Source organism: Diabrotica undecimpunctata, chromosome 8, assembly GCF_040954645.1.
Source record: "Diabrotica undecimpunctata isolate CICGRU chromosome 8, icDiaUnde3, whole genome shotgun sequence".
Classification (NCBI taxonomy): Eukaryota; Metazoa; Arthropoda; class Insecta; order Coleoptera; family Chrysomelidae; genus Diabrotica; species Diabrotica undecimpunctata.
This window is the reverse complement of record NC_092810.1, coordinates 19,843,484-19,863,948: the sequence shown is the minus strand read 5'-3', so window position 1 is coordinate 19,863,948 and position 20,465 is coordinate 19,843,484. Positions and strand designations below refer to the sequence as shown.

The following is a 20,465-nucleotide window of genomic DNA, read 5'->3' as shown; positions in this document are numbered from 1 at the left end:
TTGAAACAATCCCCAGAGCTGTTCCTAAACAAATAGACTTGTACAAGTAGTAACTGTAGCGAAAATGTAAATGGTAACTAACTAACTTCAACCTGAGCGAGTACTAAAACCTAAAAATACATACTCTACTCTAGCATCTACCATAATTTTCCACTCCATTACAAATGTATGTTTACACCCCTACCCAGACCCCCCACAACAAAAAAATTGGAGCAGCCATGCCTTGAAAAGTCAAAAGCATATTACAACGAGGTCGTCATAAAGTTTGCTTTATCAGTTGCCAATTAATACTATAATACAAAGAGTTATCATCATCATTATTCTGGCTTTACAATCCTGTGTGGGTCCTCCTCAAGAATTTCTCCCCAGTCGTCCCTATCCACCGCCTTCCTCCGCCAAGCACGTTTTCTCATATTTCTCATGTCTTCATCGATGTTATCAAGGAACCTTGTAATTGGCTTCCTCTTTTTCTCTGGCCAATAAGTCTATCAATGAGCGTTTTTCTAGCTGGGTCATTTTGTTCCATCCGTATTACATACCTTATCCACCTCAGACGTCCTACCTATATGTTTTACGATATCTGTTTCCTGGTATATTCTATACATTTTGAAGTTTTATCGTCTTATCCACAATCCATTATCATTTACTGTTCCATAGATTTGACTTGGTACTTTTCATTCGAAACATTCTAACTTGTGTTTACTACTTCTTGTTAGAGAGCAGGTATCTGAACCATATATTAGAACTGGGCGTATTATTGTTTTGTAGAGTTTTATTTTTGTATTTCTCGATACAATTGTGGATTTAAGAAGGAGATTGAGCCCAAAATAGCATCTGTTGTCCGTGAAAATTCTGCGGTTTATTTCTGCGGTAGTACTAGTATTAAGAAGCGCTCCCAGATATACAAATTCGTTCACTGCTTTGATGATGTTGTTTTCTATAACAAGTGGTCGTAGGATTTGTGGTTGCGTGCGTATTTTCATATACTTCATTTTGTTAATGTTTATTATTAACCCCATTATTGTAGTTGATTCTTTTAATGATACATACGCCTCTAGTACAGCGTTTTCCGTTCTCCCAACAATATTAATATCACCAGCATATGCAAGAATTTGCACTGATTTATATATTAAACCAATGGTTATGATTTGTGACATAAATATTACTTTTTCCAGAGCCAGATTAAGGAGTATTGAGGAGAGAGGTCTCTCCCCTTAAGACAGTTCGACCTGAATTCGTACTCTACATTCAACTTTTTTAAGAGTTAGTTTTGTTAAATTTACCAACTGATTTGGTATTCCTAGCCCTTTTATCGCTATGAACATTTCTCTTCTATTCACAGAGTCGTAGGCTGCTTTGTAGTCTATAAATATGTGATGAGTATCTATGTTATATTCCAGTGATTTTTTCTAAATTTGTTTCAGGGTTGCAATCTAACGAATTGTCGATTTACCACCTCTGAAACCAGCCTGGCATTTTCCTACTATCTATTCTACGTGGTATGGTGCCAGATGGTGACTTAGTACTATGGAAAATATTTTATGCACTGCATTTAGAAGCGTAATTCCTCTATGGTTAGAGCATTCAAAGATATCTTCTTTTTTGTGTATGGTGCAAAGTATTTTAAAATTCCAATTATTGAAGAGGGATTTCTGTGTCCATATTTCTTTTATGGGCTGCTGTAATACCATTATAGTATCGTGGCCACCTTCTTTATATAGTTCAGCTGGAAGAATATCTATTCCGGGTGATTTGTTTCTGGCTAAATTTGTAACTGCATCTTTAACTTCTGAAAAATAGTCGCTGGTGGTTTCTCTTCCCTCTCATCTCATCCCTTACGTCACCTTTTTCGTCTTCAAGGTTTTCTTCTTCTTCCTCTATATTAAGTGCCTGGTTAAAGTATTCTACCCATCTATTCAATACATCTTTCCTTGTTGTTAATAGATCGCCATTCTGACTTCTGCATTGTCTTGCGATTGACTTGAATTCTTTTCTCTTGATGTTTTACAAAGATTTAACATATTTTAATTATTACAGGCAAACTGTGCTTCTCTCAAAGTAACGGACTGTCACCGACTGCTTAGATTCTGGTCAAGGGACGCTGTTCTAAAGGATGAAGTGTGCACTGCCCAATGCGGATTTTTACTTAGAGAATCAAGCCCCTCGTCATTCCAAAGGTTCAACTTACATACGCCAAATAACGCAAAGGATCATCTTTCGTTTATCATTGAACAAAATTTTGAACAATCGAAAGAGATTGTAAATGAGTTTTCACATTTATTAAAAAAGTAAAACAAACAATAATAATGCCCATGAGCTTCAAATTCAAATTTATTAAATGTAAGAGAATTGATTTTGATCTACTAAATTGCATCGGTTTCTTGCAATAAATATGATTGGCAAATATTGACATGACTAAATTTAGTATAAGAAGTTTTGTATATATGTATCTATTAATTGTAAAATACTCGAAACTGTGATGATTTTTATTAAAAAAGTGGAACAATTGTGCTATTGCCGTTGTGCCAAATAAAAGTTAATTATGTAATTAAATGTAAATAGATATTTTGTACCTTTTTAAAACAGTTGTTTTATTTATCTTGGTATTTTCCTAAAACAAAAGGATACAGGACATATGAAATAATGTATTAAAGAAATATCATTTTTAATGAAATTGAAATTACAAAATAGAAATCGATAACTGAATTTTGGAAATATTTGGAAATAAAAATTGGAACGCAGAAAATACAATAAATGTCATTAGTGTCAAAATGTCATAGTTTAGTGGAGTAAACGTAGGTGATCTGTGAAGTAAACTAGCCTGCGGTTGGACCAATTATTACAAACAAGCATTACGGCGCGCTAAATTTGAATTACTTCTCCTGGTTAAAAAACAAACCATAGTTTGACTGGTATTACTCCAAATTTTTCTTGTATTTAACTATCAAAGAATATGCTTATCTTGTATTTATACAAAGGAAGAATATAAGTGTAGGTAGACACTGATTGCTGAAGCAAGACAATAAGTGTCTACCCTCGAAGTAAACTGGGTAAATTGTCTAGGACATAGCCCAAAGAAGAATAAGAAGAAGAAGAACTATGAAATATTTTGTTTCAAGCTTTTTTTCATATTCTTAATAAATACTAGTATTATTTTATAATCCGTTCAAGATATTTTGCTATCTTTGATGTTACTTATATCCATTTAAATAAAATAATTTGACTTTTTTTAGGTTATTTTAAAATTTTAATACTTTTATATTCAAGTTAATCAAAATTGACGTTACACTTGACTTTGACCATAGATAAATAATATAGTATATTATACAAGATACGTGCGTGACACTGTAGCGCACCCAGGGAGGGGTTTTGGGGGTTTTGGGGGTTAAACCCCCCCCCCCCCCTTAGGGCATATAAAGTAAAAAATATATAAAAAATTGAGGGAAAATGTAACTTCTCTTTAACTTCACATGCAATACAAAAAATCCAAAACGCTAATTGAGTAATTAAATTACCACTTTAAATATGTAGAACACAATAATTATTGTATGAATACACAATAATTAATATTATTTTTCATTATATTTAGATATTAGGATATTAGGCTTATGACAAAAGTAGACAGAACGAGTCTACAGGACTGTATCTACGGCGGCCTTGTGTACTATCACGGGTTGTGTTCCTCTGCATATGTTAGCAGTAGAAAAGAGACATCTCTATGAGAGAAGAAAGCATTTGACAACTGCTATAAAAAAAGAAGAAGGGGAAAGATCAATGTAAAGATGGCAAGAAGAGTGGAACAACAAGGAAGATGTTGCCCATTGGACCAAGATGCTGATCCTGAGCCTAAGGGACTGGGTAGATTGTCTGTATTAGGGCGTATCTTCATAGGTTCAGAAAGACAGATACAGATAAATGCCTATACTACGAATATTCCGACATTGTTACTCACACAATGCTGGAGTGTAATAGATGTACAGTGTAGAGAAACATAATGTATAAAGAAATATGATGGAATAGTGTTCACAATTACATCCGAGCAGTCATTAAGAAGAAAGAAGAAGAAGAGAAAAACCAACCAGGCCAACAATAGAGATAAGATCTAGTTACTATTTTAATGGGAATAAGCCGCAATTAAAGGTTAAAATATGTTTATTGACGTTTAAATTTTTGATCTTTTATCTTGCCCTAATAATTTGTTTATATTCCAACAATTAATAGAAAAAAGAATAGCGGTTGGTACCGAAGTACATTTAGCCTTCATCGACCTAGAAAATGCGTATGATACAGTTTCAATACTTAAATTGTGGCAAGCTTTACAACAACTCGACATTAGTCCATATCTTTTAGGAATAATCACAGAAGTAAACAGACATAACAACACTTACCTAAAAATCGGAAATAGACTATCAGAGACAATAGAAGTAACAAAAGGACTAAAACAAGGATACAGTATGTCACCCTCACTGTTTAGAGACAGCCCTCCAAAATTGGAAAAACCACCGCCAAGCAATGGGAATCCCTGTAGCAAAATAACGCACTGTTCTCCCTGAACATTGTGGATGACCAAATCGTCCTAGCTCAAGATTCTTATGATCTAGAGTTGATGATAAAGCGTCTGTACAGAGAATATGTAAAATGAAGGTCAGCATGAAGAAAACAGAATATTTAGTTATCAATTCAGATGCAAGGTTTGCAAGAACGGCTTGGGAGAAATCGAAAATAAACACCGAATTAATCAGGGACGTAAAATTGTAGGATTACTGAACTTCTTACGGTGGGATCGCAACATTTCCATAACGAACAAAAAAAGAATAGGGCAAACTATGGTTGAATAAGTTTTTTGTTATGGCTCTGAAGTATGGACAATTAATGCAGACCTAAAGAGAAGATTGTTGGCAGTTGAAATGGATTATTTGAGAAGAAGAGCTAGGACATCAAGGCAGGAAAGAAAGACCAACAAATCTATAAGAAATAACATGAATGCTACAGAAACGGTCATTGACAGAATAGAAAAAAGAGGTTCAAAATGGTTTGGACACATTGAGAATGCCTGACTAACGTTGGCCCCAAAAACTACCTAAATGGAAGCCCCCTGGAAGAAGAAAAAGAGATAGACCTCGACGCTCATGGAATGAAGGAATTAGAAGAGCGATGGAATCGAGAGGTTTGGAGGAGGAGCATGCCTTGGACCGGAAGGATTGGCGGCGGAGAACGGGAATACGGCGATAGCCATATTAAAAATGTATTGTGTTTACAAGTTGGAATAATGTCAGTCGTCAATAAGCTTATTTTAACCTTCAATTGTGGCTTATTCCCATTAAAATAGTAATTACTTTAAAATGCCACAAGAAAATAGCTTCAGAACAATAGATAAGATCTAGATAAGAAAAGGGAGTGTTCCAAAAATGTCGTCAGCCTTACAGTGGCCATCCCACTTTCGGAGTACGGTACGTGCGACAGTCAACTGCGCATAAGTAAGAGAGGGTGGTTTTAGTTGGTAGGCAGGATAATAGATACCTGAATCTTTGGAACTGCTATCTTTAGTACTTTAAATTAAACTAAAACCCAAATTTTAGCGACTCAAAATGAGGTAGCATAAAAAAATTTAAAACCCCCACCCTCAGACAAATTCTTGGTGCTCCACTGTACTAGCAGCAGATTACCTCTATCCCTACGATTTGTGATCCCTACATATTTCATTTTATTTCATATCTAGGTACCGCCGCTCTATTTTTAAGTCATTAAAGTCATTATTTCAATATAAATAAACTTGTCAAAAATTGTCATAAAATGGATTAACTTTATGTGAGAAATTTGAACATTTGAACAAGTTTTGGGGAGTCATTAGAGGTAATTTTTCTTAATTGTTGTTTAAAATTATGCGTATACTAGTTTTTTTATTATTAGCTATCACTTTAATATAACGCCTAGTAAATCAAAACTTATTATTTCAGAAATTGAGTAGGTAGTTGTGTATGCAGTTTTTAAGATCTATATTGAGTAACATAACACAAGCAGTGGTTCGTTTATTTCGGCCTCATAATTCCTTTGCTCTAGTTCGGTTTGTGATTGTATTTCATTAGTATTTTCCTCTGGTTCCTCAAAGTATTTTGCCCATATCTCTAGTTTTCTTGGTAAGTCAACTATTAGTGTGCCTTCTTTACTTTATTGACTTCTTGGTAAAAATTCTTAAGCTCTTTGTTTATCAAATGATTTTCCAAAAGTTATAACTTCATTTTTCGTATTATCGTTTTTTTTTTCTGCAGATAAGTTTTGCTTTTTCTTGCATAAGTGCTGCTTCATAACTCTTCCTAGTTTCTATTATATTTAGTATATTCATTTGTATTTTAGTTTTTTTGTCTGGCTTCTAAATCCATTTTACATTCTGTATCGAACCAATCTTTACTGTTTACTTTCTTTATTTTGCCTACTGTATATTTTTCTATCACTTCCGTTATTATTTTCTCTATTGTGTCCATTTTTGGTCAATATATTCATTCAGAATTGTGTCTTCTAATATTTTTGTTATGTCCCGTTTGAACTGGTTTTTGATGTTTTTATCCTTAAGCTTTTTTACATTAAAATGCTTTTTTGCATTTAGTTACTGCTTATGTTCCTTTGAAATTGCTTGATTTATAATCGCTACTACCATAAAGTGGTCCGTATTGCTGTCTGTGCGTCGGAAACTTCTGATATTCGTGATGGTATTGGCGTGTTTATTTTTAATTAAAATGTGGTCTGTTTGATTGTCAGTGTTACCAGCCGATGAGATTCGTGCCGTTTTCTAGATATCTTTTCTCTCAAAAGATGTATTCATGATTTATATATTATTAACAGAATGCCTTCTTCATTTAATTTGTGTTTACTTTTCTCTCCCGTGATATTTTTGTAGATGTTTTCTCTTCTAATTTTTGTCTAAAGTAGCCTATTACTGCTATTAGATCTTTTTCAGTAGGTCGTTTAAAAAGTCTTCTAATTGTTGGGAAAATTCAATTTTTATGTCGATGTCTTTATCTTCGTTCGGTGCATGTACATTGACTATACATATTTTACGTTCCTCTCAGACCTAAACGGCAGATCCTTTCCGAAATTGGTTTAAAGTCTACTACACTTTCCTCATTAAAAACCTGTACTCAACACTCTTTGCTGCATTACTATTAAACAAGATTGTTTTATCAACTTCCGATATGCCGGTTGTCTTAAGTTTTGTTTGCTGGAGAGCAAGAAAATTTAGTTCGTATTGACTTCAAGATCAATTAAGGATCAAGATTGTGATTAAGTCTTTTACTCCTCCCACTTTATAAATACTTCTTACATTCCACGTGGCTACTTTTATTAGGTTTCCTTTTAATTTATATCCTTTTTTTGTTTTCTCGTTTCTATCAATATCTGTTTAGCTTGCATTTACTCCTTTGGTTTCCATATTCGTGTCCTTATTATTTGCCTTTTCTTTCTTGGCCAATAATAAGATACGCAAGTCAAAACAATAAATCAAAAATTAAAGAAATTGAATCCTCAAAATAAAACATTTGAGGAAAATGTGCAAAAAAAAACAAAATGGGACAGGATAATAATTAAAGATGTCAGACAAGTGACGAAGCAGTAACCTATTAGTGAGTACATTAAACAGAAGCAAATGTTCTGGTTGGGATATATTAAGAAAATGAAACAAGAAAGAAGGAAAAGTACAAAGAAAAAAAGAAGGTGACGATTCAGAAGCAAATAGAGGGATCAAGGAAAAAAGGGAAAACTATTGAAGAATTAAAAACTGGTCCAGGTGTCTATGCCATACAGCAATGTAGAGAGTAGTAGCGTAATAATTTGATTTTAAGGTTCAATATAATATCTATCATTAAAAATTTTCTTTAGTTTATAGTAGGCGGTTCTGGCTTTTTTAATACGTATTCTGATTTATTTGCTTATATCCCAGTTGCGGTTAACATTTGCGCCCTAATATTGTGCACTCTTTCTAGCTTTATTCCATACGCTCTGATGTTCGTTGATTGTAACTCTCTTTTGTTGACAACCATTAGTTTTGTCTTAGCAGTATTAAGTTTAGTCCATATTTAACACATGTTTCAGCCACCCTGTTCATACGTCGTTGCAACTCTTTTTCATTGGAAGCAATCAGCACCGTATCGTCTGCTTATCTGAGATTGTTAACATTAATTCCGTTGATTTTTTTGATATTATGAATTCTATAGTATGTGTTATTAATAATTTACGTAATTATCAGTCTTACACATGTTTTGAATATTTTCACCTTAATCTCTGTTGTTATAATATATTTACTTCATCATTTCTCTCAGCCATCCTGATATAGCTAGGTTAAAGCTTGAAAATAAACTTAAATCAAAATTAAAACAATTTGTCACTCAATAAATTATTAATTTATCTTTTAGACCCCTTTCATACAATTATTCAAACAAATAATTTAAAATATCACAATGGCTGAAATTACTGAACCCTCAGAGTCTGATCTCCACATGGTGATAAGTCTAGCTAGACAAGTGACTGGTGCGCCTACTGGACATGGTCGAGCCAAACGAACTAAATCTAGTGCTACCTACTTGGCTCTGCAAGAATCCTACAAAGAAAAGTTGGTAAGTTTTAGAATTGTTGGGTATCGCTATTCTGTATACCGAAAAACGTACGAAAATATACGATTTTACATTTAAGTTTCTATGTTAATAACTATCCCTAATAATCTTTGTTGGGTCTGAAGAAGGCTCTCTGTAGTAAAAGAGCTTGAATTTAGTCATATTCTTCTTTTTCTGTCTTATTTTTAAACAAATTACATTGGAAAATGTTTATGTTCCTTTTTTTAGTTATCGTTTAATTATTGTTCTTTTTTTCCTATTACTGCTTCATATATCCCTTCCTCTAGAAAATTTTACGAACTACTCTTATGGTCTGAAAACTTTAATGACTGCTAATGTTCTTTCTTATCATTTTTAAGTTTAAGGAATATTTCAATCTTTAGCATCATTCAAAATTTCCTGTATTCTAGATAACCCTTAATAGGTTTTCAACTATTCAGTTTATGCTATTTTGCCTGATCTGTGTTCCTCTTTTTTCTTTTGTATAAACACGGTCCCTATTTTATAATATTTCTTTCTCTACCTCCAATTTTCCAGTCTCACGAACTCTCTAACTTGTAACGATATCTGTCATCGTCAACGCTTACTAACAGCTGATCCTCTCTCTATGTACCCGCACTTTCCCTGCCAGCTCACCACTACCATCATTCAGGGATACTAGTAGTAGGCTGGTGGTGGGAGATCAAACACAGGCAAAAATATAGAACGTCGTAAACAAACAACTATCAAGGAACTGAGTTTGATCCAAAGTATTATTCTGGTAAGATCGATTGCTTCCGTTCCTCGTGTCTCGTCTGTGTCGAGTATTAATCGACCAACTCTATCCTAGCTCTCGCCTAGGTTGAGTATTGATCAGTCGTTTACAGTATTTTCGAGAATTGACCAAAAATCGACCCTTACCTGTATTAGATCACAGACTCGTTAATTTTATTTACAAGGATTCTTTTTTATTATTATTATAGATATTGTAAAGAAGTTACTTTTATTTTTGTTATTTATTTAAATATATGTTTATTTAGATTAAACTTGCGATTGACTGAGCCTGTTGTATAATGAGCTATCCGTTACAAACTGTTGTACTGTAGTATTCATTTTGTATTTTAGTTCTGTTTCCTATTTGAGAACTTTATTTATTTTCTGACCAGACGATTTTAGGAAAATTACTTTTAATTACTAATTTTCTTTTCTTATTAAATATAACAATGTAATCAATATGTATTACGTTGACTTCGAAATATTTTTTAGCAAAAATTCAAAGATGCCAGAAGTGCTAGATATCAGGAGATGCAACTACCCCATCGACATATCTGCGATATGATAGCTATTTACTTGGGTATAGAACCTAACGAAGTGCTAGAGTTTATCATAGACCACCCGAAACCACTTGATCTTCTTAATAGCTTTCTTGGCAAAGACGGACCTATGGCTATTCTGTTTTACTATCAAAGTGGAATGCGTTTCGATATGCACAACTATTATTTAAGTAAGTTTTTTTATATCGTTCATATAAAGTGATTCTAAACTTTTTTTTTTTTCGTAGAAATTAAACAATCTTATTGCTAATTACGAAAGTAAAATAACCGCTAAATTTACAATGGTGGTCTCTAAAAATTTTCACTTAAGAAACTTAATACTTAAAATATTGCTTACAATTCCCAATAGGATACTTAATGATTTTACTAAAACTCTTTCAATTACTCGACGATTTTTCAATACGATGTCCCATATTTTTTCTATGATTTCTGGTGTTGCTGCTGTTTTCGTCGTTAACGTGGATCGACTTCAAGGCTTGTACGGCCAGCTTTAAGTTCAGCAACCCATCTTGTTACTGTACCAATCGAAGCCGAAGAGTCCTTATACACTTTTAATAGTCACTTATAAATTTCCTTTGCTATTTATACCTTGCAAAAATAAAAATTCAATAATTTCACAATATTTGATTTTTTCCATTAAAAAAAAAAATACTGTGACAAGTCGATATTACATGGTCTGTAAACAAACAATTAATTGACAGGTTGAAATGAAACCGCAAACTTATTGACCATTGACCTTATTTGAGATACATACCCATACCAATCGTTACTTACATGCCATCTCTCATTATCTACCTTCACAAATTAATTCAGTCATTAATACTTTTGTTTCCAGATCAATACGCCTTTACGATGATGTAAGTAGACCCGGTGAACTCTCTAGTTTAAAACAAACAAGCCCTTATTCAAAACGATTACCGCGAAAATCACACCAATAGGAGCATCCACATCAATCTCTCACACAATCTCAACCGAAAAGATACGAAAGATTTTCTTCCTTACATCAAAGGTACCACTGACAAAATCGCCAAAATTCTTAAATCAAGAGAAATAAAGTCAATATTTACCCCCCAACAAAAACTTTCTTCTCTTGTCCAATCAATCAAAGGTAACATTCCAAATTAACAACACAGAGTTTGCGAAATTTCTTGTGCAGAATGTCCCAGATCCTATATAGGCCAACCAAATCGTAGAATCCAAAATAGGACTTATGAATATTCCATTTCTGTTTGCAATTCCGATTCAATTTCAGCTCTACTTCAACATCATCCTCATACAGGTCACACAATTGATTTTAAAAACTCCAGAATCATAGCCCCCGTATGCTTCTATAAACCAAGAAAAAAAAGGCCAAATTGTCTCAATAAAAAACATGACGGAATATGGTTACCTTCGACATGGACAGTTTTCATAAAGAAAATACCGCCCGCTTCATTCGCCAATCAAAATCCTACTGTCAGAAATATTCGCGCCATCCAAACGCGCCAATACCCGCGCCAATCACCACAATAACCATCATGCAAACCTTCACCCAAACCACGTCGCCATTAACGGTATAAATGAACCGTCCTCTGTTCCCAGTAGTAGTAATGCATTGGTTAGTGATCATTGTAGCAGTGTCTGAGGACTCGGTAGACTGAGACGTCGGAAGCCCTGAAGAAAACGAGGAAAGGAAAAGAGGATGTCTATATAGCTCGGCGGAATGATAATCGACGATGATTCAATCCGGAAAACTGTTGAGTTTAATACTATGTTTAATCTGTGTTTAATCTCAGTGCATTCTTATCCCCTTTTTTTTGTTTATTAGAAAGTGGAAGAGGCGCAGCTCCTGCCACTGCACCAGTTGATTTTTATCGTTTATACATAACCGATGGTACATTTATGGGAGCTAAAGGGAAGGCCTATGCAGTATTTAAAACAAAGAATATAAATTTGGATATGAAAAATATAACCGACGTAAGTTATTAATAATAATATGTCTTGAAATGTATATATATATATATATTGTTATGATATGTAAAATCGAGAAAAATATTGGTTTGTTTAAAAATATTTCAAAGTTCAAAAACATTAAAATAATTCAGATAAGTAGGAGAATATCCAACAAACATTTCGGAGAAGGAAAGTTATTAAATCCTTGGATTTCCTGTACTAAACAAAGTGTAAGCTTTGCATTTATTTCTTTGTTATACTTGAGTGACCCGCATAATTTTAAGTGAAAACAAAAAGACAATTGAACGGGGTTTTCCAAAATACATTAATGCAGTGATTAGAGACAAATAGAAGAGATTGTAGAAAGTGGTTTTTGTTAGTTTTAAGAATTATAGAAAATATTATTTGTAAATAAGTTTTAGGAAATTTTATAATTATAGGTAAAAATTTGTTTGTTATCGAAATGAAAAAATGGGGGAATTGTGACGAGTTTTGATTGGCGGAGATTGAAAAAGGTTGGATAAGTATGTAGGAAAAAGTTTAGGGAGATTGAGGAGAGAGAAAAGATAGAATCAGTTGGTTTTCCAAGTCTGTAAGAGGAACAGTGTTTGTTCTCTGGTGTGGTTCCCAAGAAGTAGCAAGCAGTAGTGTTGAATGTTAGTGAGTTTTTGTGGAGTTAGTGTATCTGACAGAAGCTGAAGCAGCAAAATATTGTAAGTCATATTTTCCTACTTATATTCCAAGAGTCACTGTTCAGGCCAACGAGAGATTCAGTTTATCGTAAAGAGAAGATATTCCAAGAGTCATTTTTCACTCGGGCCAACGAGAGATTCAGTTTATCGAGAGGAGAAAGGCTATCATAATTTGAATGATTGTTGCTTTTGAAGGAGATCATTAAGGACGATATACTTGCAACAATCTGTTGTAAGATTGCTGATTACATAGGGAGCGGTTGAGAGGAGATAATACAGTCTACAAGGAACAAGGATTTGGACCACTCATCATCAGAGAGAGATATTTTTTGTTTTTCTGAAGTTTTTTTTTTCTTCTTTTATTGATAACACAATTTTTACACGTAATTTAGAAAGGATATAAATATTGATTAGGAGAGTTAGGATAGTTTGGATTTTGAGTTTTCAATTAATATTGTTTGTACCATTAATTTTGATTGTTCACGTACGGAGAACAAAATTTTGAGAATCCTTATATGAGATTTGTTTATTGAAAACTTTTGAGTGTGAATTATTTCATTATTTTTTTTCAATATATAGTGTTAGATCATATGTGTTTTTTATTATTCCGGTATTCTCTGGACCTTACCTTTCACATGTAATAGCATAGATATTGAAGCACGAATTTTAACCCTGAGATAAAAGAATTAAAAATTGTGATAGAGTCATAATCACATCATTGAAATAATTTTAATTAATCAAAAAAATTAATTAGCTAATTATTGCTTGGCGCACCAAGACTATAAATATCACAATAACTGGCTTCCAAAACGTGGGGCTTGAAAATATCGCAGCTTTACATTTGAAGGAAGGGAAAGAGATCTGGAATAAGTACAGGTGATCCAGAGATAAAAACATATAACATTGAGGGAATTTGAATTTGAAAATATTTTGACAATTTTTCCAGGGAATATAAATTTGATTTATTGATTGATCGTAGTTAGTGGATATTTACTGCTATTGAATTATTTGATTTTATTTTCTTTACCAATCGTACATTTGATATTTATTTTGAATTATTTGAATTTTACTGATTGCATATTTGATATTTGTCGTGAAAATTTAATACATTTGGGGAGAAATACTGTCGTGTTCTGAAACATATAGAGTGTTGTAAAATTTCACATTTGGCGGGGACAAAAACAATAACAAAAAGTAACAACATGTCTGTCACAAGGAGACAAAGTAAAATGCAGGAAAGGAAGGAGGATAACAGAGAAGATGAAACAATTTTGGAAGAAGTATCGGATAATGAAGGAAATGTGACAATAGTTGAGGAGAGAAAAGAATTATCAGGAATAGATAAAATATTACAACTAATGCAACTCCAGTCACAAACAATGGCAAAAACAAAACAAACAATAGAGAAAAACCAAAATGAAACATCAAAGAAAATGGATAAAATGGATAGAAATCAACAAGAAACAAAACAAACAATGGAAGAAAACCAACGGGAAACAAGACAAGCAATAGAACTAAATAACAGGAATATAGAGCAGCGTTTGGAAAACTATGAACAGGAAATTAAAGGATGTGTTGAGGGGATAAAGAAAGAACTGATACAACAGATAGAAGAAATAACCCTAAAGAATGCAAAACAAGAGACAGAGATTAAAGATATCCAAAATACAATGAAGGAGATACAAAATTGCCAGAGAAAGGAACTAGAGATGCAGAGAGAAGAAATAGAAACTAAAATGAAGGATATTAAGACTGTCCAGAAAAAGGAATTAGAAAAATTAGAAACAAAATTTGAAATGGCTTTACAAGAAGACAAGAAAGAAATAGAAAAACAAATTGAGGATATCAGAAAACAACGAGATATGGGAGACAGGAGAGAAGTACTCATCCAAAGTCCGGGTGACATAAAAATACAGTTTGGCGGGGATATTCGGAAAACACACCCAGTACCGTTTGTTAAAAATTTGAAAACCAAATTACAACATATTAGATATTTTGACGATTGCAAAGAAACAATTAGAAACCATTTGAAAGAAGGAGCAGCGTTATGGTATGAAAGCAAGGAAGATGAGTTTGAAAATTGGACAGATTTTGAAAATAAATTTCTCAACTATTTCTGGGGGAAAAATAAACAGAGAGAAATCAACCAAGAGCTACAGAATGGAAAATATCACGAAAAAATGGGAATATCTGAAGAAAGATATGCTTTGCAGATATATAACAATTCAAAATATCTAGAATACAAATATTCTACCGAACAGCTGGTAGAAATGATCAGCAGACATTTTGAGGAAACGTTGGAAGATCACGTGATTTTGAGAAACTATCAAGATATTGATAGTTTGTGCCAATTCCTTCAATTAAAAGAAGCGAAAAGAAAAGAAATGAGAAATAGAAGACAACATGACCAATATAATGGACCGGAAAGAAGGTATTCATCAAATTATGACCAGAGAAACCGACATCCCAGATCAACAAACGAATATAGGCCGAGAAATTACAATAATTACAATAGACAACAAAATTACGATAACAGGAATGACACACAACAGAGAACATATGAAAATCACAACAGGAATAGAGATGCACAAAATCCTCCGAATAGGAATACTAACGAACAAAGGGACGATAGAAATAACCAGAGCTTCCAACAACAAAATAGAAGGGAGATGAATCATGTAGCAATAGGAAACGACAGACAAATTTCTAATTCTAATCTAATATTTTTAGATGCATTTATAAAACATAAAGCGATTAAAATTGTGATTGATTCTGGATCGGAGATATCGCTAATCAATAAAAAACTAGTAAAAGAATTAAATTTGGACAGATTTGTGTATAAGATTCCTAGGGTTGATTTAGTGGGTGCAAACAATAAAAATTTGACGACAGTAAACGAAGGCTTGGGAGTACAGATAAGAGTGGGAAACAAAGTCCATATTATGAAATGTGTGGTGATTGAAGATTTAAATCATGATATGATAGCGGGAATTGATGAATTGAGGAAAAAAGATATCACCATAAATTTTTCGGAAAATAAACTGGAAATCAGAGCAGAACCAGACAACACAGGAGAAGAAAAGCAAACAGATAGGAAAACAAATTCTGGAAGGATCAATGCACAGGAAAAACGCAAAGAAATCGATATGACTGTAGAGAATAAACCGAAAGTACAAGAACAAGATCTAACAAAAAAGAAAAAGAGAAGGAAGAAAAAGAAGAAGAGTTCGAAAAGAAAGCAGGAAAATAAGATGGAGACCAGAGAAAAACAGGAAATAGAAGGTACAGAAGAATTGTTGGCAACCGACGATAAAACAGAATGGAAGCAGGAAGAAAAAGAAGGTATCATCAGAGAAATGAAAGGAATAGAAACATGGTGCTCGGAATACCAAAGGGAATTAGAGGAGAAAAAGAAAACAGAAGAAAAAATGGCACTGATGGACGAGAATCCAGAATTTTGTGAAGAAGTATTATGGACAGTGAACACATGTGAACAAAAGGTGGATGAAAGAAAAATAAATTGTGGAAAAAACATGGAGAAGGAAATAGAGAAGATTTTAGGAAACCATGGACATTTTGTTAATAAAGTAAATCAAGTGGTTAAAAATTATGAACTTTCTTTTAAGGGAAAATACTTGGAAAAATTTAAAACGAAAATATATCCAATCCCGTATAAAGACAGGCAATATACGGGGTATTTTAACATTCACGACATCTATCAATATCATGAATAGATTTTAATAACATAGTGAAATAATTTGATCCTAGAAAACTTTTGTCATTTTTAAAATTTAACAAAGAGTTTTCGGCAGATCAAATGGCGGGGATTTGTTATGATATGTAAAATCGAGAAAAATATTGGTTTGTTTAAAAATATTTCAAAGTTCAAAAACATTAAAATAATTCAGATAAGTAGGAGAATATCCAACAAACATTTCGGAGAAGGAAAGTTATTAAATCCTTGGATTTCCTGTACTAAACAAAGTGTAAGCTTTGCATTTATTTCTTTGTTATACTTGAGTGACCCGCATAATTTTAAGTGAAAACAAAAAGACAATTGAACGGGGTTTTCCAAAATACATTAATGCAGTGATTAGAGACAAATAGAAGAGATTGTAGAAAGTGGTTTTTGTTAGTTTTAAGAATTATAGAAAATATTATTTGTAAATAAGTTTTAGGAAATTTTATAATTATAGGTAAAAATTTGTTTGTTATCGAAATGAAAAAATGGGGGAATTGTGACGAGTTTTGATTGGCGGAGATTGAAAAAGGTTGGATAAGTATGTAGGAAAAAGTTTAGGGAGATTGAGGAGAGAGAAAAGATAGAATCAGTTGGTTTTCCAAGTCTGTAAGAGGAACAGTGTTTGTTCTCTGGTGTGGTTCCCAAGAAGTAGCAAGCAGTAGTGTTGAATGTTAGTGAGTTTTTGTGGAGTTAGTGTATCTGACAGAAGCTGAAGCAGCAAAATATTGTAAGTCATATTTTCCTACTTATATTCCAAGAGTCACTGTTCAGGCCAACGAGAGATTCAGTTTATCGTAAAGAGAAGATATTCCAAGAGTCATTTTTCACTCGGGCCAACGAGAGATTCAGTTTATCGAGAGGAGAAAGGCTATCATAATTTGAATGATTGTTGCTTTTGAAGGAGATCATTAAGGACGATATACTTGCAACAATCTGTTGTAAGATTGCTGATTACATAGGGAGCGGTTGAGAGGAGATAATACAGTCTACAAGGAACAAGGATTTGGATCACTCATCATCAGAGAGAGATATTTTTTGTTTTTCTGAAGTTTTTTTTTTCTTCTTTTATTGATAACACAATTTTTACACGTAATTTAGAAAGGATATAAATATTGATTAGGAGAGTTAGGATAGTTTGGATTTTGAGTTTTCAATTAATATTGTTTGTACCATTAATTTTGATTGTTCACGTACGGAGAACAAAATTTTGAGAATCCTTATATGAGATTTGTTTATTGAAAACTTTTGAGTGTGAATTATTTCATTATTTTTTTTCAATATATAGTGTTAGATCATATGTGTTTTTTATTATTTCGGTATTCTCTGGACCTTACCTTTCACATGTAATAGCATAGATATTGAAGCACGAATTTTAACCCTGAGATAAAAGAATTAAAAATTGTGATAGAGTCATAATCACATCATTGAAATAATTTTAATTAATCAAAAAAATTAATTAGCTAATTATTGCTTGGCGCACCAAGACTTTAAATATCACAATAATATATATATATATATATATATATATATATATATATATATATATATATATATATATATATATATATATATATATATATATATATATATTGTTGCGTTTCATTTTATTAATCAAAGATAGAATAAAAATTTTGCTATAGAACGCGGGCACATAAATTTGCAACGCCCTGTACATCGATTTCTAAATATTTGTTATAAGTTAGTTGTAAGCAGTGAGTTTATCCATAATCAGTTTTACCCTAAGGACTGAAAACATTAGTAAATACTTAAATGTGAATAGACAATTGTTTCCCGGTATTTGTAGATGTTATATTTTAAAAGCCTTTGGTTTTGTTTTGCTGAAAATCCCAAAGCCACCAGGTAGTTATTGTATTTAGAAAGTATAAGATAAAACCGTTATCATTTTCAAATAAAGTTGTTTAGAAACGATGCTTGGGTTTTTCTGATGTAAAATAAGAGGAGGGATATCGGATTTTTCTGATTGGTTAGCGAGTTTGGAATATGGATGAAAGAGAGTGAATGTTTTTAAAATTTGGAGTAAAAAAGATTATTATGTGATGGTCATCCGAAAGAAGCAGTTGAAGATTTGTGTAGTCAGTTAAGAAGCAAGTGCCAGTGGTGTTAATAGTTAGAAGTGAGTCGCTGAAAGGTGGAACGAGAGATAGGTCAAAGTTGTGAAGTCGAATACCTCCTTGATTCTATAAAGTCCAAGTGAGTAAGTCACCAGAACTATAACTATTAAAAATATTTGCGACATCAAGTAAACAAAATACTTGGGTCTCAGGAGATTGTTAGTATATGAAAGAGAGGAGAGAATTTTTTAGATTGTTGAACGAGTACTGGTAAAATGGGCCTGCTCGTGTTTTGGAGAAATACTTGCTGTTATGCTGATAGTTTGATACTTAGAACGGAGAAGGCTTTGATTGGTAGCCTAACATAATCAACATAGGGGAGCTATTTTGGTCGAAAGGAGACATCGTCATGTGTAAATTAAAAGGTCAATCAATAATTTTTTGTGACAGAAATTTTTTGTATGTTTCAAATAAAAGACTCTATACCACCAGAAGATTAAAAATGATCGCTATTTTAAAATACCATAAATTTTATAAAAAGTTTTCTGATTCGTATTGTAAATATCAAAAAGTTTTTTTTAACGTCAAAGAATAATAAAATTATTAATATTGCTTAATAAATTTAAAAAGTTTCTTTTTATAATATTCAGAATTTTATTTTTTCTTGAGTACAAAAACATATGAACAGAAATTCCAATATTTCAAAATTTTCATATTATTTCGTTTGATAATCAGATATTTGTATTTGTTTATTTATGTTATTTCTATTTATTTCCGTTTCCTATTTTATCCCGATAAGGAACAACTAAGAGATACTGAAAGTCACGAGAAAAGATAAGTATAACCTAAGCTGATTTTTTTTTTGTATAATACAATAGTACCTTGAGATTGTTTTTTATGTACATTGGCTTTCTTTGATTATGGCTAAACTGTGGACTATATAAAAATATGTTTCAAACAAAACTGATGTGTATCAAAGAAGTCTACGATTTAAAATTATTTTTGATTATACAGGGTCAGTCAGAACAACTAAATGAACCGAAGATGTGTTTTTTAAATGGAACGTTACGTTACAAGGAGTTTCCTTAACATGTGAAAAGTATTTACAGACCTTTAGTCTAAATTTGTATTATTCATCAAGACTAGGAATGACTTTAGAAATTTTGCTTTTCTGTGCAGAGAGGAGACAGAATAAATATTCGGGGTGAAAGAGATGGGTAAACGTCGGTCAGCACTCGACTGTCTAATTTTTAGATGTAGTGTACAGCTCGAGTTTACCATAACTAAGATTATTTCCGGTAATTTTGGTGTGTATTAAGTAGTAGTGCCGATTGTACGATTTTCAAAGTCATTCCTAGTTTTGTCAAAGTGTAGTTTCGTTTGCTCCTTGTATAGCAAATAGTGCACGATAATGTACGACTCCATGCTGGGCGTGATTATTTAAACAAGGTTGGTATAAAATCAATAAACTGGCCACCCTGTAGCCGTGATATAGATCCAATAAATATTTTGTGAAATAATATTCATTGTTAACTTAGGAGCTAACAACCATCACTTATATCTTACCTATATCTAAAGAAGTTTGGGATGCAATCGACCAGGACAAACTACGATATTAATTTTAAGTATACCTAGTCACTGTGTTTTTACTTTAAAAAAAAACTAAAATTAAGAACGAATTGTAGTAGTGTTGTCCACCCTTAATTCGTAAATACAAAAAGAGTCTTAAAATATAATATAAATAATTTATTTTTTTAAATATAACAATAAATTTTTAATATTTAAACATCCTTTAACCGCTTGTCTATTCACCACGAGTTGAACTTGAACTGAACTGACTCTCGACCGACAAATGCTCTTCTGGAAAGAGCATCAGCTTCTTAATTTCCGTGTATTGCTTAGTGACGTGGAACAGTGTGATACTTGTATGCTGCATTATATTTTGGTGTGACTAATGACATGGAACACTGCCTATATTATAAAAAGTACTACTCGATACTCAAACTACCCAAGTATCAAACTTTCAACTAATACAGGCATCATTTTTAATGTGTCTATCGAGAAGTTTCTGCAGAAGTTTGTCTTTTAATCGACCTAAAGGACTTTTTCCT

The 20,465-nt window shown here is 32.5% G+C and overlaps 2 protein-coding genes across 2 annotated transcripts in view; both read left to right on the top strand.

Moving 5' to 3' along the window:
- LOC140447257 (uncharacterized) overlaps positions 1–2,567 on the top strand; it is a 97,321-nt gene extending 94,754 nt beyond the window's left edge. Inside the window, exon 15 of the mRNA XM_072539811.1 lies at positions 2,038–2,567. Coding sequence (XP_072395912.1) covers positions 2,038–2,292 — 255 coding nt within the window. The 3' untranslated portion in view covers positions 2,293–2,567. The remainder of the gene's footprint in view (positions 1–2,037) is intronic.
- A 3,189-nt stretch (positions 2,568–5,756) lies between these two features.
- kl-3 (dynein heavy chain 8, axonemal kl-3) overlaps positions 5,757–20,465 on the top strand; it is a 177,806-nt gene continuing 163,097 nt past the window's right edge. Inside the window, exons 1-4 of the mRNA XM_072539810.1 lie at positions 5,757–5,853; positions 8,406–8,606; positions 9,849–10,086; positions 11,724–11,872. Coding sequence (XP_072395911.1) covers positions 8,451–8,606; positions 9,849–10,086; positions 11,724–11,872 — 543 coding nt within the window. The 5' untranslated portion in view covers positions 5,757–5,853; positions 8,406–8,450. The remainder of the gene's footprint in view (positions 5,854–8,405; positions 8,607–9,848; positions 10,087–11,723; positions 11,873–20,465) is intronic.